The 17,926-nt window shown below is 41.8% G+C and overlaps 1 protein-coding gene and 1 long non-coding RNA gene across 3 annotated transcripts in view; one reads left to right on the forward strand and one right to left on the reverse strand.

Annotated features, from left to right (window-relative positions):
* Positions 1-12,941, reverse strand: part of pcdh12 (protocadherin 12) — a 25,007-nt gene extending 12,066 nt beyond the window's left edge. Inside the window, exons 1-4 of one of the 2 annotated variants that reach the window (XM_056268958.1) lie at positions 12,910-12,941; positions 9,867-12,879; positions 8,295-8,353; positions 7,337-7,482 (exon numbers count right to left, since the gene is read on the reverse strand). In XM_056268958.1, coding sequence (XP_056124933.1) covers positions 7,337-7,482; positions 8,295-8,353; positions 9,867-12,764 — 3,103 coding nt within the window. In that variant the 5' untranslated portion in view covers positions 12,765-12,879; positions 12,910-12,941. Of the gene's footprint in view, positions 1-7,336; positions 7,483-8,294; positions 8,387-9,866; positions 12,880-12,909 lie in introns of both variants that reach the window. The other variant, XM_056268957.1, reaches the window with a different exon arrangement.
* The window catches only part of LOC130102862 (uncharacterized), a 35,284-nt gene that overhangs the window by 3,105 nt on the left and 14,253 nt on the right, over positions 1-17,926 (forward strand). The gene's annotated exons all lie outside the window — the stretch shown is intronic.

Below are 17,926 nucleotides of genomic sequence, written 5' to 3' on the forward strand. Positions count from 1 at the left end.
GTGCCATAAAAACTGATGATCCACCCGATCAAAAGCCTTTTCTTGATCTAGGGAAATTAGGCCACATTTTTTCCCAAACAGTCTAGACACTTCCAAAATATCTCGAATTAAGGATATATTATCCACAACTGATCTATTAGGTACACAATAGGATTGATCTAAATGTATAATCTGTCCAATTACATTCTTCAGTCTGTTTGCCAAAGCTTTTGATAAAATCTTATAATCAGTGCATAATAAAGAAACTGGCCTCCAATTTTTTATTTCTTTGAGATCCCCTTTCTTGGGGAGCAAAGTCAAAACAGCTCTTCTGCAGCTTAGTGGCAGTTGTCCTTTGTCCAAACTATCACTTAAAACCATAAATAGATCATCTCCCAACAAATGCCAATATGCCTTGTAAAAATCAACAGGCAACCCGTCCAATCCGGGTGCTTTTCCATTCTTCATACTCTGCAAGGCATTAAACAATTCGCCTTTTGTTAAGGGACATATCAGTTCTGCATATGAATCTTCATTTATTTTTGGTAGATTGGACACAAATTCAGCCATTAACTGGCCATCCACCACACTTTTGGAATACAGCTCTTTATAAAACCCGACAGCCCTTTTTCGAATATCAGCGGCCTCAGTCAGAGCTTTCCCATCTTCCGCCCGTAAACACTGAATACTTTTTCTTTGGCCATTTTTTCTTTCTAAACTGAAGAAGAACTTAGACGGGGCATCCATTTCAGAAAGACTTTGAAATCTGGATCTAACCAACGCCCCCTGAGACCTTGTACCTAATAGATCTGCTAAGGCTGCTTTTTTTCCTTTAAGGGCCCGCAATTGATTTTGATTTGCAGAGGCTTCATTTAGCGCCTGCAGTTCAACAATATCCATCTCAAGACTTCTCATGGATTGAACTATGTCTCTAGTAACATTGAAAGTGTACTGATTACAAAGTTTCTGTATTTGCACCTTCCCAATCTCCCACCACTGTTGTTGAGATGTAAAAGAAGACTTTTTAGACTTCCACCCCAACCAAAAGAAGGAAAAACACTTACAAAAGTGAGCATCTTCAAGTAAAGCACTATTAAAATGCCAGTAGGCACTCTTATATTTAACAGAATTAATAAAAACACATGCTACTACCATTGAGTGGTCAGAGAAACCAACAGGACAAATATCACAAGATTTAAAACATTGTTTCTGATATTTAAAACAATAAAAAAGATCTAATCTTGCTAAAGAGATGCAGTTTTCTTTCACATGAGCCCATGTATACTGTCTTTCATCGCAATGAAAAGTTCTCCACACATCACAAAGTTGACAAGTTTTGATCACATTTATTAATTTACTTCTTGAAGCCATATGAGGCTCCATATGATTTCTGTCTAAGTCATTACTTGTACAATTAAAATCTCCACCCAGTACTAAAACATTTTCTGTATTACATTGCTTTATGCTATCACATACATTTTCAAAAAACAACATTCTTTCTGTTGATTTTACAGGCGCATAGACATTTATCAATTCCATATTAGCATTTTCAAAACTTTGCTATTATCTTAATTAGTCTACCTTTTACTACTTCTGTAACATCATACGATATTGGTAGACAAGTCTTTGAAAACAAAACAGCCACCCCAGCACTCAGAGCAGTCTTATGACTCAGAACAATACTTCCTTCCCACTCTTTCATCCATTCAACTTCATTATCCTCTGTACTGTGAGTTTCTTGCAAAAACATGACATCTATATTTTTTTATTTCATTAACTCATAAATCTGCGCTCTTTTGCTTGCATCCCTCGCCCCATTTACATTCAGGGAAGATATTTTAAAATTACTCATTATGAGGGATGAAAAAAACACAAAGAGCCAGGTCCATATCACGCTATTATTCTTGTGACAAATCATTATTCAATGCTTGAGGACGCACTTTTTGTACAATCTTTTTTAGACGATACAGCTCAGGATTTGACAAACAACCTTCATCTTTCTGTTTCATTAATATTTTTACTGAGTCAATAAATAAGGAAAGATCAGGAAAATAGTCTATGACCTCAACATTCCTCATTCCCTTTGTACGCTGGAGAAAAAGTTTCATTCTTTCCAAACTGTAACCACTATAGTCTTGTCTCACCTCTTCCTCAACTTGAACTTCAGAAAGTTCTTGCTCACTCTCTGAGCCAGACAAATCGTTCAACACCTCCCGAGAACTTTTAGTACTGGTTTCAACTTGTGCCTTTTTCTTTGATGAAATTACAATCTCACCAACATTAGACTTCCTTTTCACTGCTGGCACTTTAAATGCTGCTTCGTCCTCTTTGAGTAAATCACCCACCATCTCATCCAGCTCAACATCCATTATCTCATCATCTTTTCGAATCCGTTTCTCACTACACTTCACTCCACTACTTCCTGGTTCTTCATTGCCCACACTCAAATCCGAAACCTCACCAACTTCACTTTCTTCTTCCACCCTCTGACTCTCATTTAGATTTTGAGATCCACTTTCCTCTTCTGTACCATTTGACGCATTTTTGTCTGGACACGCGCGTACCAAGTGCCCCACCTTCCCGCATCCAAAGCATTTCATACTCTCCGTTGTTGCAAAAATTACATAATCAAAGCTATCAACTTTGAATTTAAAAGCAATATTAAGTTCGTCAATATCACTCCTCAAAATAACATATACTTGTCTGCGGAAAGACACAACGTGTTTCAACAACGGGGATTTACACCCTAATGGAATTTTCTTAATAGCCGAGACCAACTGTCCATATCGTGATAATTCACGTTGCAGCGCTTCATCACTAATAAATGGAGGCACATTGGAAAGCAAAACCTTTCTCGCTGGGTTAACAAGTGGAAAGACCTTAATCAAACTATCATTGAGAACTATCCCGTTTTCAACTGCCGCATTCGCTTTTTCAATTTTGTCTAAAAATACCACCACCGCACCGTTCATTCTCGATGCCGAACGAATGCTGCTGTGACCAACACCCACCACCGCTCCTACCGCTAAAACACATTCTTCGACTGAGCACTCAACTCCAACCGGCACTTTTATTCCATGCTGCCGGGTGAGTTGCCCATAACTCGTCGTCTCCGCATTCGCCATGGCAGCAGCCAGTTTAAAAACTGGCTAATCCAACTCCCCGTTCTCACCACAATGTTCCCAGTGCTTTGTGACCATACACAATAAAAACCAGTGAAAGAAACAACATATAAGTAAAACAGACCTTTGAAAATGAAGAAAAGACTCCACAGTCACGCTCCTATTCACACTCCGCACTCACTCACTCAACAAACGCCCACGCATGCGCACGAGAGAGAGAGAGAGAGAGAGAGAGAGAGAAAGAGTGTGTGTGTGTGTGTGTGTGTGTGTGTGTGTGTGTGTGTGTGTGTGTGACTCTTGAAGGCAGTCTGCTGAAGGGGTTGCATGTGAGTCAGGAGTTAAGCTGAGGCGACTCTAGAGCGGGGGATGTGTGTCTGCATGTTTCAGAAGAAACCCTCAGTGAACACACAACCACCTGTCTCCAGCATGACTAACACCACAACCAGATGAAGCTCTAAGGCAACACTGACTCAACCAAACACACACACACACACACACACACACACACACACACACACACACACACACACACACACTCTGCTCTGAAAACCTAGTGAACTGCCTTGATGACTTCTAAGAAACCTTATGGGTGGACCCTTATAGTATATTACAGTGGACGCTCTACATGATCCAGCAGATCTACACACACTACAGAGAATAATCTGCACATGAAGGAGACGCAGCTTATCTTTCCAAAAGAGTTTGATTTATGCATATTAGCATGTGATTCAATACAAAGCACACACAAATATTACATTAAAAAAGTTAACCTTTTTTTACTGATAATTTGCTACTGGAATAAATGCATTAATAGACAATATTCTCAGCTCTGACCACCATCTTAAAGTAATTTAGAGTGAGTTTATCGCTATGCTTTCTGGGATTGTCTTTATTGAGAAAGATTGTGCAGTTCTTGAAAAACTATGGTTGTTAAAGTTCTCCTATCATACTATTTTACAGGTTCCTGGAGTCTCCGACGAAAGCTTTATATGCATCCAAGATCAAACAAACTTTATAATCTTCTCATAACATCCACTGCAGCATCAGCTCTATTCTCACAGTCTGAAACAGTTCAATAAAGGATTCGGACTCTAAACCCCGCCTTTTCGAGGGTCTACTCTGCTCTGATTGGTCAGTCTGTTGTGATTGGTCTACTCTGCTCTGATTGGTCAGTCTATTTGGTCAGTCTGTTGTGATTGGTCTACTTTGCTCTGATTGGTCAGTCTTGTGATCGGTTTACTCTGCTCTGATTGGTCAGTCTTGTGATCGGTCTACTCTGCTCTGATTGGTCAGATGACCCAGTCTGTTGTGATTGGTCTACTCTGCTCTGATTGGTCAGTCTATTTGGTCAGTCTGTTGTGATTGGTCTACTTTGCTCTGATTGGTCAGTCTTGTGATTGGTCTACTCTGCTCTGATTGGTCAGTCTGTTGTGATTGGTTTACTCTGCTCTGATTGGTCAGTCTGTTGTGATTGGTCTACTCTGCTCTGATTGGTCAGTCTTGTGATCGGTCTACTCTGCTCTGATTGGTCAGTCTGTTGTGATCGGTCTACTCTGCTCTGATTGGTCAGTCTGTTGTGATCGGTCTACTCTGTCTGCTCTGATTGGTCAGTCTGTTGTGATCGGTCTACTCTGCTCTGATTGGTCAGTCTGTTGTGATCGGTCTACTCTGCTCTGATTGGTCAGTCTGTTGTGATTGGTCTACTCTGCTCTGATTGGTCAGTCTGTTGTGATCGGTCTACTCTGCTCTGATTGGTCAGTCTGTTGTGATCGGTCTACTCTGCTCTGATTGGTCAGTCTGTTGTGATCGGTCTACTCTGCTCTGATTGGTCAGTCTGTTGTGATCGGTCTACTCTGCTCTGATTGGTCAGTCTGTTGTGATTGGTCTACTCTGCTCTGATTGGTCAGTCTGTTGTGATCGGTCTACTCTGCTCTGATTGGTCAGTCTGTTGTGATCGGTCTACTCTGCTCTGATTGGTCAGTCTGTTGTGATTGGTCTACTCTGCTCTGATTGGTCAGTCTGTTGTGATCGGTCTACTCTGCTCTGATTGGTCAGTCTGTTGTGATCGGTCTACTCTGCTCTGATTGGTCAGTCTGTTGTGATCGGTCTACTCTGCTCTGATTGGTCAGTCTGTTGTGATCGGTCTACTCTGCTCTGATTGGTCAGTCTGTTGTGATTGGTCTACTCTGCTCTGATTGGTCAGTCTGTTGTGATCGGTCTACTCTGCTCTGATTGGTCAGTCTGTTGTGATCGGTCTACTCTGCTCTGATTGGTCAGTCTGTTGTGATCGGTCTACTCTGTCTGCTCTGATTGGTCAGTCTGTTGTGATCGGTCTACTCTGCTCTGATTGGTCAGTCTGTTGTGATTGGTCTACTCTGCTCTGATTGGTCAGTCTGTTGTGATTGGTCTACTCTGCTCTGATTGGTCAGTCTGTTGTGATCGGTTTACTCTGCTCTGATTGGTTCGTGCAGGAAGTGAAACTGAAATTACCGACGACTCGTTTCAGGCAGTTCAGAAATGATTCTTTCTTTCAGGAGACAATAACTCCATTTATCTGCACTTTAATCTTTGAAATTTTGCAGACCTTTTACATTCACAAACTGCTACATTACACACTACATGAAAGTTAATATCAAAAAGCAAAATGGGGCACTTTAAAAGGCAATTTAATGTTGCTGTCTACCTCTTGAGACACCTATGAAGGCTTGCTTTTGGATAAATCTCAGAGACAGCAGCATGTAAAATCATTCACTGTGTATCTTTGATTAGGTGAAAATGAACACTGAGATTAAGATTTGAGGTAAATCTGCTCAGACATCAGAGATAAAACAGAGAAAAACAAACCAGACCTTTGATTCAGGAGAACAAAAAAGGTCCCCGTTAATTTAGAGCGTGCTAAACCTCAGAACAATAGATGGAAGGAACTGCACACAAACATTTACTCTAAACATAGACAAAGGAAACACAGCAGCAGAAATCTACCTATATTAGATCAACAGACTTTACGCATGGATGTTTCTGCCTTGTTGTCTTACTGGACTGTATATGGAAAAAAATGTGGTAAACAGGATAAATGTGAGAAATCTGGAAATCCCCTATAACAAGTATTAAATCCTGTATTGTATTTAGAATCAGGAAGCCATTTCATGTCACCTGACTTTACACAGTTAGCTCTGTTCCTCTGATCTTACTCAAATTCATTACAGTTTTGCAGAGCTACAAATGGCTGATATTTAGTCCAATATTTCAGTGTTTGTATCTCTCAGCTCTGTGTTTGTAGCACACTGGATATTCAGTACAACATCACTGTTACTTGTGTGGTATGACTTAATGTATTATTTACCCATAAATGAAAGTACTATCATCATTTACTCACCCTCATTTCGTTTGTTTAATTTAGCCTTTTATTCATGCATAAACATTGACACAGCCAATCAAATATCTTAAAGTCCCCCTGTGGTGTAAATCCAGCTTTTAATGTTGTTTATGTGTCTATGTGGTGTTTTTAATATGCTTTAAGACACACCATGTGTAAGTTCATAAGTCGACAGCATTGCTGAGTATTTTCTGCTTAAAACTGCAGTGAACCAAAGACAGTCTCAAAAACACGGTTTGAAATCGCTGGTGTTTCTGACGTCACAAACGACCTTGTAACCAATCAGATCAACGTGTGATCGTCAACCAGTGGATCTCTGAGCTGAGTGAGTGAGTGGAGGCGGGGCTCATTTGCATATTCATAGAACCACGCATACTAAATGAGGCAAGGGTGTCGAGTTACATTCAAGGTATTTGAAGGCATGAAGAAAATAGCTTTCTTTTTTTCCTTGAAATTTTTTTTCATGGGAAAAAAAAACATTAAAATATGTCATTTTGGTGATCAAAGATGAGTTTAGGGGATACAATTATTGACTACAGGGGGACTTTAAATAGAAGCTCAAATGCTTGACCCACGACAACCAATGAGGTTTGTTCTCGCTAATCAAGCAAGCATGTGCGTTGATCAAAGCCTAAATTAAATTATCATATAAAGCGGTCTTGTCTCTTCAGACTGTATTTTTTGACACAAGAAAAAGATTTGGTTGTGTGGACTTTCAATTGATAGACATTGATATCTTGATTTGTATTTTGAATAACAAAATGAGGTTGAGTGACAGAATTGTCCTTTTTGGGTGAACTATCCCTTTTATTGGACTCAAATTAAAATAACAATTGGTTTTAAAAGTATGAACATTTACCAGATGCCAGCAGATTAGTGAGGCCTTCTTCATATAAGGGGTCGACAGGTGAGTCTCTGCCGGTTTCCCAGTCCATATCCCCCATTTCACTCTCGCCATGACCGCTGTCTTTAGTGCTCAGCCAATCAGCATCCTGAGCCCCTGACCTACAGCACACAATGAGAATAAAGCAGGCAGAGCGGTTCAGAAAAATGTTCAACATCACAGTAAGTGAAAGAGCTCATAGTAAGATGTTTTGAGAAATTAAGCATGTGAAATTGGCACTGGCAAATGAATTGGACATAGAAATCTGTATTATGTATAGTATAGAAGTGTATTATGGTATTTTTAACATGGTACCTGGATACTATTTAGACACGTCCATGATGGAATACTATGGTATTCATTGAAGTACTATTGTATGATATTTTTATATGGTGATCATTCAGTACCATGGTATATTGAAGTACCAAGGCACCATCACTGTACCATGGTGCCGGCACAATACATTTTGGTAAGGGAATATCAGGTGAAAGAGGTACGATTATCTCTGATATCAGTTAAATGGTGTTCTCAAAGCTGGGATTTTTCTGTGAGCTAACATTGAAACTCAAACAACACACAGCAAAAGGAAGTGTGACTGTGCCGTCTTTGTTTTCAGCAAGCCCTGTCTTGCACAGATGAATCACAGTCTATCCTTTCTCTTCTGGATTCTAAATGAACATAAGTCAAATTTATAGAAACAGTAGTGGATTCTACTGGATACCAATCAGAAGTAAGACAAACGGGGGCTGATCAGACACCTCATTCTCACTGACTGATATGTCCTTTTTTTTATACCAGTAATCTACCTGATAAACAGATCGACTTCTAAGATGGCTATTGTGATAGTTTGGTTATTGTGGTATTGCTTTGTGTTCTGTGTTATTTAGTCAAGAGTTGTATCAATTAAGTCAAAAGGAAGTTAAAAAAGGTTTACCGGCCAGTTCTGTGGGAATACTTGTTTCCACGGAAATTTGGTCGAGGCTGAAGTTGTCCCTGATGCAAAAGAGACAGGAGCTGAGACACCTGCTGTAGAATTAAAAAGACACAACATTTATCATGTATTACAGTATATAGGGGAACTTATCATATAACTCACTTTAATCTTTTATATATAATAAAAAGACACCAAACAATTTGTGTGTTCAAGATGTCTGAACTACCACAAATCCCATGCATGACAAGTTTAAAGGCCATTTGGTTTTGGTAGAATGTCATAATTCACGATATAATTTTTGTTTTGGGTTTCACTTAATTTTGATGGTCCCTTTTGAACATTCTGTTGACTATAAGTAACGTTGCACCTACATGCCTGCTAACTCAGTGTTAGTAGAGTATTGATAGACTGGTAGGGTTAGGGTTAGAGTAAGTTGACATGTAGTTACAAAGTTACCTATAGTTAGTAGACTGTCTGTTGGAGGACCACCACAATAAAGAGTTGGCAGATATTAAGCAGACAGTCTACTAATACTGTAATGTTGGCATGTAATTGCAAGGTTACTTATAGTCAACAGAATGTTCAAAAGGGACCATCAAAATAAAATGTAAAGTGTTTGTTGCAGATTAAGCTACAACATATTAGACGGCCAGTCTCCATTAAGCAGTCTGGGATGGGAAAATTGGTTCGAGAGATTGTTAAGTTGTTAAGGACAGGAAGCTGTTTCTACACAGGGTCTATTCTTCTAGAGGCTATTTCCTTCCAGGATGCACAGAAGAAACCCAGCCTTGGCTGCGAGGACAGGCACCGGTGACATTTCAACCCCTTTCCTCTGCAGCCGCCACAGGTCTAATTTGCCAACTGGGCCAAGTGAGTAAGGGAGGGTGGATTAGAGAGGAGGAAAAGAGAGAGGGGTGGAGGGAGGTCAGGATCCACGCTCTTCCTGACTGGCCTCAGTATTCACGTGAGGGCTCAAACCCGTGCCAGGACCTTTTGTTCTGCTAAACACTTTGGTAGAGGTGCGCACCTGGGTGGACCCAGACCCAAAGGATACAGCATTTGACTAGCACAGCACTTTTGGGTGTTTTGAAATATTAGCTGGTGAAAAGTAGTTATTCTCACTTTTCTTTTTGAATATAATGAGAATCAGATCAGTTCAAGCTATTTGTTGCTGACTCCCTCCAGCCCATACATGCCAGAGAAGTATAATGTTACTGTGCAGAAGTATTATGGACTATGGAATGAATCTGTATTTTTTTATCACATTCAGTGGGACTCTGTAATGTGATAACATTGAGGATTGGCAGCGTTTTCTCCTGAGGCATATTAAAGGTTTAAGTTACTGTGTGACACTGAACTGTTTCTGAATACACTTCATCATGCCTTCATCATCTGTCAACTGTCCCCTAAGGCTGCTATAGATATGGGCCGGTACAACTCCAGAGTGGGAAAACTATAATCTACTTGAGCTTATATGAACTGGCGTGTCTTGAAATAGCCTTCAAAGTAAAATGTATTTTCATATCTGAAATGTTAAAATAGTATTAAAAAAAGAAAGACAAAATCTCTTACTTGCACCTCCGGTGAGGCAGAGGACAGTTCAATAGAACCGTTTTCTGCAAAGGCCGCCATAGAGAGCCGAACAAGATTCTTTAGGATCTGCCTGTGGTCTGACTCTTCCATCCGTCCTCTTCTTTCTGTGGTCTTTGGTCTCCGTAATGTGGCCTGATTACTAGGAACTGAAGCCATTGTTTGTGAGGGGTCCATGTTCATGGGCTTGACGTCGTCATTTTTGTTTCGTCTAAGTGTGCTGGTCTGTGAGTTTGCGAAAGAAGAGGAGGAAGAATTTCTGGTCTTTTGCAGGGTTCGATAGGGTGTTCCTGGGTTATAGGGAAGTGTCCCGTTCCACTCTATGCTCCCAGGCTTTCTGAGTATCTTGCTTTGAGTAAGTGGTGGGTTCCCATCCATTTCCATATGAGCTTGATTTTGAGTCATGCGAGCAAGGGTTGGTGTAAGTGTAAATTGGCCCTGTGGATTTGGTTTTTCCACTAAGGGTAATGTAGATGACAATGCCTCAGCTTCATCTTCTTGTGGGGTTTCTTTACGACCCCGAAGTGCCGGTACCAACTGGATGTCAGTCTTGCGAATGTGCTTTTGAGGCCGTCGTGGGTGACTTGTGTAGGTTGACTCAGCTTGCCTACAGTTGTAAGCACGGTTATCCCGTTTGTCAGGATGACAGAATGTCTTGGCCAAAGCAATGGCTAGAAATAATACCAGGCAGGTTGATCCAAGGCAAATGGCCAAAAGCATTGTAAAACTGTACTTGGCCTGGTTATCGCGAGACAAGTTCTTCAGGTGGTCACGAAAATTGATGAAAGTTACTTCCAAGGTGGTTCTTGTGGTAAGCATAGGCGTTCCCATATCAGATACCGCTATGCCCAGCTTAAAAGTTCTGCCGATCAATTCTGTTGCGTTAGATGTGTTCACGTAGAGTTGCCCAGTAGCTTTGTCAAGAAAAAATATGTTAGAAGGGTTGCCATCTGTTATTCCAAAACTTAGTCTTCCATTGAGACCAGAATCTGGATCACTGGCCCGAATGGTAGTGGCCAGAAAACCTTCGGGTTTATTGAGGGAAGAGTAATTTCTTGGTTTGAGGAAGTTATCCTCCAGGACTTTATCTCCAAGTTCAGTCACAATCTCCCCTTTGTCCACATTCACTGGGACATTTAGCAATGCAACTCCCTTCATGGGAGGTGGCTCATGGATTATGGGGTAATTGTCATTAACGTCCTGTACCTCAACCAGCACTGCTGCACTACTGGTCTTTGGTGGGTATCCTTGATCTACAGCCTCAACAATAAATGAGTAGGAACGGGATTCCTCATAGTCTAATGATTGCTGGACAGTTACAGCCCCACTGCTGGGGTGGACAGAGAAAAATGCTGTTGGTGTCCCCAGTTCATTTGACTCTTTAATGGAGAATGATACCCTTCCACTGAGGTCCAGGTCATCATCATGTGCCTCCACAGTCAAGAAATGGAAGCCAGGTGTGTTGTTCTCTTTGAGGACACTCCGGTAGTGACTTTTGGTAAACATTGGTGCGTTATCGTTTTCATCCAAAACATGGACAGTCATGTGCTTAATGCAGGACAGAGAAGGATCACCACTGTCTTGCGCTAGAAGAGTAAGGTTATATTCCATCTGTCTCTCACGATCCAGAGTATCATTGGTTACAATCATGTAATTGTCTCCATGGATTTGTTTGAGTCTGAAGGGGCCAGATCCACTCAGAATGTGCACTTGTACCTGCCCGTTTGCCCCAGAATCAGCATCAGATACCATCACGAGAGCAAGGAAAGCTTCATTTGGTGCTCCCTCTGAGACTGTTGCAACAGGGGAATTTTGTGGATTCCATGTTATGTGTATACGAGGAGCATTATCATTGACATCTAGCAATTTAATCTGCAACTTGTGGTGGGACGGGTTAGCATTGGGCCCCAGATCTCGAGCTTGGAGGTCTACCTCAAACACATTCTTTTCTTCAAAATCTAAAGGGCCTTGTAAAGTCAAAGCACCTGTTTTGGGATGGATGCTAAATAGTCTTTGCACTTCCAGTGGGACATGTTTACTAAGGGAGTACTCAACCTCTCCATTAGCACCTTGATCAGGGTCTGTAGCACGGAGATTGATGACTATCGTCCCACGAACTGTGTCCTCTGCTAGCTCAATAACTGTTGGGGCCTCCTCAAATACAGGGCTATTGTCGTTGGAGTCGAGAATCGTGACTATAACTTTTGTGCTGCCTGATTTTGGTGGGTTTCCTTTGTCCCAGGCTGTCAGAACCAGTTCTAAAGATGGCTGCAACTCCCTGTCCAATTCTTTGATGATCACTAATTCGGCCTGCTTGGCCCCTCCAGAGGTTCGGACATCCAGAGCAAAGTGCAGGTTGGAAGACAGAGAGTAAGTCTGCAGGCCGTTCGGTCCCGAATCTGGATCTACAGCACGGTCCAGAGGGATGCGCATTTTTAGTGAGGCCGTCTCCGAGATCTCCACCTCCTGCACTAGACTGGAAAAGACTGGGCTGTGGTCATTAAGGTCCATCACCTCCACATGAACTGAGAGGAAATGCATAGCACCACCCTTTCTGTAGAGCACACTGAAGGCCAGTTCACAAAGTTCTTCACCTGAGCATAGCTCCTCACGGTCCAGCCGGCCTAGTGTTGACACAGTACCATCCCTTAAAGCAACTGTGACCGGTGGGGCGTGTCCATGTTGCACGACCCGGAAGTTTTCCAGTGACCCTGTCACCCCACGCTCACGTAGGTCATCCAGCAGGCGACCCACCCTAGTCCCTGAGGGCTGTTCTTCCCAGACACGATATTGGATAATGAGGGGAGCGGAGCCCATATTGTGGGCGTAACAGGGTGGACACTCAATAAGAGCTGCCAGAAGGAGCAAAACCTGGAGCATGACTGTGTGTGAGGTTTCCTATTTCCTTTTACGTAGGGTCAAATGTGCTAAGCACCTAGATAGGCATTCTAATGCCTCACAAGACATCTACAATTCACAAAAGATATTCAAAAACCTATACACTAAAACCTATATAGCTATACACCTACTCTATGGTTAAAATGAAATACTAAAAAGCTTTAAAAATAATTTATGATTAAAACAGTAGCACCACAACCAGGTACTCTATAAATTACCATTTAAAGAGAATATAAGAGTCACAAAAATTAGAAAATAATCTAGCTTTAGAGTTACAACTTCGTAGAAGTGTTACCCGTAAAACTAAGTTTTACTGAAATCAACGGACATGTTACTTAATACAAATATTAAACAATAAACAATCATGGTAAAATATTGATCACTTTCACACAACAAAACCACTTTCATAAAAGATTATGTTCAGACCCTTCTGATTTTTAAATGGAGCTTAAGCCAAATCAATGTTATTCTAAAGCACTACTCACTCACACACAGCTGCTGCTTCCCGGCTTAGGACTGAAGTGAGGAGCTGTGGAACTGGGATGGCTCGTTCAAGGGGGAATGGCCTGTGAGTCAATGACAAACATCGAGGGAGGAGTGTGCAGTGCTCCTTAACTCCACCCGTCTGTAGCAATGAGTGGGAATGAGTCTGGAATCAACGGTGGGCTTTTAACGAAACATGATCCCACCTCTTTCATTCACTGCCTCTAGCTCTTCACACATCTGACTTTACTCCTTTTCCAAACTGTCTAAATAAACACAATAAGAGTCGTAGTGTCTGGAATCTGTCATCAGTGTTGAAGCAAACCTAAGGTGAGACCCTCAGGGGCCCTGAAAACAAAAACAAGGCCTGGATCTGAACTCTGAGAGTGCTGATGTAAAGTCCAGAACCTGTTGCTGTCATCACAAACCCAGATAGTCACTCCTATGACACACTCCAACAACCTTTAGTGCTAGACATTTTTAAAAAATAACTGATTTGTGCTTCAATTTGATGGTTTTGTGAAATGTCTGGGAGTTGGGGAATGTATTTTTTGTCTTGGTATACCTTTGCAAAGTCTGTCTTTATTACAAAACAGGGACAGACATACCAAATACTGAAATGCATGTTAATTTTTTACTTCAATCTTACTCGTTCATTTGTATGTTGCATAAAATTTGTACTGGAAAGAAAAGATTTGATTAAAAAAATGCTAGTGGTACCATTTTTTAAGGAAATAATGATTTTTAAGCTAGTGCATTTTTAATGCATTTAACTAAATAAAAGGACATTTTTCTAGATTAATGAATGTAAAAAAAAAAAAGTGTTAGTTCACAATGCCTTATGCATTAACTGCTACCATTTGCATATATAATTTCAAACGTCTCCCAATGATTTGGGTTGTACATTTTAAAATCCCAAACCAAAATAACGGATTTGTGCTTTTCTGAAATGGCTGGGAGTAGCCAAAATTAGTTTTTTGTCTTGGTATACCTTTGCAAAGTCTGTCTTTATTACAAAACAGAGACAGACATACCAAATACTAAAATGTATGTTCATGTTTTACTTCAATCTTACTTATAATTTGTACTGGAAAGAAAATATTTGATTTTATAAAAATGCTAGTGGTAGCCTAATCCCCATTTTTTTGTTTATTAAATAATTATTTATATGCTAATGCATTTTTAATGCATGCAACTAAATATCAGGACATTGTTCTAGATTAATGAATGTAAAAAAAAAAACTTGAACTGCGTTAACTGCTACCATTCGCATATTTAATTTAAAACGTCTCCCAATGGTTTTGGTTGAACAAGCAAGAGAATAATATATGTTATTGAAGGCTTGTGGCCAATGAAAAGAGGATGGTGAAAGGGGAAAGAGCAGACCCCACTTCCCCTCTACATGGGGGTCTCCTAACATAAACTATCCCATTACCTGGAGCCAATAAAAGCCTTTCCCAGAGCGATAACACAGAGCTGCAGGATAACAGACGTGATAGCCTTGCCCTGTTCAAAGAGATCACAGGCCTACACACCGGATTGTATATTTATGTGTGATCTGATGCTTATGAATTGGGCTGTCGAGAGTTATTCCTACTCTAAGAACTGGTGTGCATGTGTTTCTCAGGGGTCAGAGGTCACTTCATGTGATCAGGGTCTATCTCTTAAATAAACAGGGCTTTGCTTTCACACATAATCCTCTCTCCAGTTTCTAATTAACTCCATTTGTGCCGAGTATAAACCAAGGGTTTGACTCCTCATGTCTCGTATTCTGCTCCTCCACACGGTTTCCTGCAATCTGAGTCCCGGTTGTTTGTCTTTTTAACTTTCTCCCCTTCACTCTCTTTCTGCAGGTCACAAAGGATATATATTAAAGCAGTAAGCCCCGTGAAGCCTTGGTTTCTTAGAACAGTTGTTGTCTTTTCCACACACAAAGCTATAGTATGGCATGAGTATAATAGATTCTGTGTATTTATGTATTTATTTATTTCTTTTTGCTGTGTGTTCCATGACCAAATGCATACAGGTTTTTATTTCAACTATTCTATACTCGTTTTACAATATTATTATTGTTAAGCATGTATACGCTAAAAAATGCTTTAAAAATCCTTATGTGTGAACCTTTCAAGAACATGTCCAGTTCATATTTTACCACACAATCAACAGAAACATATACACTCTAAACAATGCTGGGTTGTTTCAACCCAAATTTGGGTCAAATATGGACAAACCCAAACCCAATTTACAGTTGAAAGTTGAAAATCTTAAATTACATTTTTAACCCAGCATTTGGGTTTGTCCATATTTGACCCAAATTTGTGTTAAAACAACCCAGCATTGTTTAGAGTGTATATGTTTCTGTTGATTGTGTGGTAAAATATGAACTGGACATGTTCTTGAAAGGTTCACACATAAGGATCTATTTTAATCGTGTGAATGGTGAGCGAAGCTAAACAGAGAGAAGCATATCTCACTCGGGTTTTCTTTCAAAATACCACACATGCATGTGTGCACAAACCTAATGCAATTAGTTTTTCCATATGAAATGCAAAAAAAAACAAAAGTCCCAGTATATCCTGTATCTGGCCGCCACATTGCGTCGCTGAGGTTTTCTTCAACATGGCATACGTGAATTAAATTAGACTACAGTCCAGACACATTCTGTGTGTGTGTGTGTGTGTGTGTGTGTGTGTTTCATGAGCCTCCCCCGCTTCCCCTACCTCCACCTCCTCTTATTACACGAGGCCGAGGAGCTAAACATCATTGTACGGCGTAAACAGTGTGTGTGACACAGTAAACCGAGGTGAACTGTTGATGCTTTCGGCAGACGGAGAGGAAGCGCTGAAGACGCACACAAACACCGGTTTCAGTGGCTTGAGGTCAGTCGTCTCCTCTCAGGCCTGAAGGAGGAATGCCAAACAACCTCACAACACATTCCTGACAGACGACACACTCTTATCTCCAGATGAATATTCAGACCAATCATGTCCATCTGACAAACAAGCTGCCCCGTCAAGCACACAAGTGTCTCGCAGCAAAGAAGAGAAGACTTCAAAAACAGTCGGGAGGGCTGTGATATCAGAGTTACAAAGGACAACCAAATGAATGATGCATTCTGTTGAACTATATCACAGAGTCTCATCTCTGAGAGAGAGAGAGAGAGAGAGAGAGAGAGAGCAGTGAGACTGAAGTTTTGCTGAAGAAGATTAGACTGAAAGAAGGAGCCGGGTTCAAGCATCTGTGTCTGCAGTGCATGTGTGAGGAACAGGGCCACATTAGAGACTCTTTATTAGTGATGGGGACTAGACCGCCTATGCCGAGTCCGAGTCAAGACCGAGTCTTTGAAGGGTCGAGTCCGAGTCGAGACCGAGTCCGTTGGTTTTCAAATACAGTCGAGTCCGAGTCAAGACCGAGTCTTTGAAGGGTCGAGTCCGAGTCGAGACCGAGTCCGTTGGTTTTCAAATACAGTCGAGTCCGAGTCAAGACCGAGTCTTTGAAGGGTCGAGTCCGAGTCGAGACCTAGTCCGTTGGTTTTCAAATACAGTCGAGTCCGAGTCAAGACCGAGTCTTTGAGGAACCAAGTCCGAGTCGAGATTTTGTCTCGACATGTCAGTTTTGATATTCATGATTTAATATCACCCCAGTTAATGATCAACAGTTAGGCCTACAGACTAAGCTAGATTGGGAATTGTTTAGAGGAGCAGTCTTAACTAGTGATGGGGATGCGACCGCCTATGCCGAGTCCGAGTCGAGACCGAGTCTTTGAAGGGTCGAGTCCGAGTCGAGACCGAGTCTTTGAAGGGACGAGTCCGAGTCGAGACCGAGTCTTTGAAGGGACGAGTCCGAGTCGAGACCGAGTCTTTGAAGGGTCGAGTCCGAGTCGAGACCGAGTCTTTGAAGGGTCGAGTCCGAGTCGAGACCGAGTCTTTGAAGGGTCGAGTCCGAGTCGAGGCCGAGTCTTTGAAGGGTCGAGTCCGAGTCGAGACCGAGTCTTTGAAGGGTCGAGTCCGAGTCGAGACCGAGTCTTTGAAGGGTCGAGTCCGAGTCGAGACCGAGTCTTTGAAGGGACGAGTCCGAGTCGAGACCGAGTCTTTGAAGGGACGAGTCCGAGTCGAGACCGAGTCTTTGAAGGGACGAGTCCGAGTCGAGACCGAGTCTTTGAAGGGTCGAGTCCTAGTCAAGACCGAGTCTTTGAAGGGTCGAGTCCGAGTCGAGACCGAGTCTTTGAAGGGTCGAGTCCGAGTCGAGACCGAGTCTTTGAAGGGTCGAGTCCTAGTCAAGACCGAGTCTTTGAAGGGTCGAGTCCGAGTCGAGACCGAGTCTTTGAAGGGACGAGTCCGAGTCGAGACCGAGTCTTTGAAGGGTCGAGTCCGAGTCGAGACCGAGTCTTTGAAGGGTCGAGACCGAGTCTTTGAAGGGTCGAGTCCGAGTCGAGACCCCGACGAAAGTCCCCGGTTCGAGTCAGGAGTCCGGTCTGTGTTTGCATGTTCTCCTTGTGTGTGCTCTGGTTTATGGGGGAATCGGGGACGTTAAATTGTCCATAGGTCATGTGTCACCTGCATGTGTGTGTGAGTCCCAGGCCGTGTAATGGGGAAAGTTGGTGAAAGACCCATGGCAACCACGAAAAAATCATCGCCAAGACAATTCATGGACAGTCTATC

The sequence above is a fragment of the Rhinichthys klamathensis genome, unplaced genomic scaffold (genome assembly GCF_029890125.1).
Source record: "Rhinichthys klamathensis goyatoka isolate OS25496 unplaced genomic scaffold, OSU_Roscu_1.1 h1tg000278l_1, whole genome shotgun sequence".
In the NCBI taxonomy this organism is placed as follows: Eukaryota; Metazoa; Chordata; class Actinopteri; order Cypriniformes; family Leuciscidae; genus Rhinichthys; species Rhinichthys klamathensis.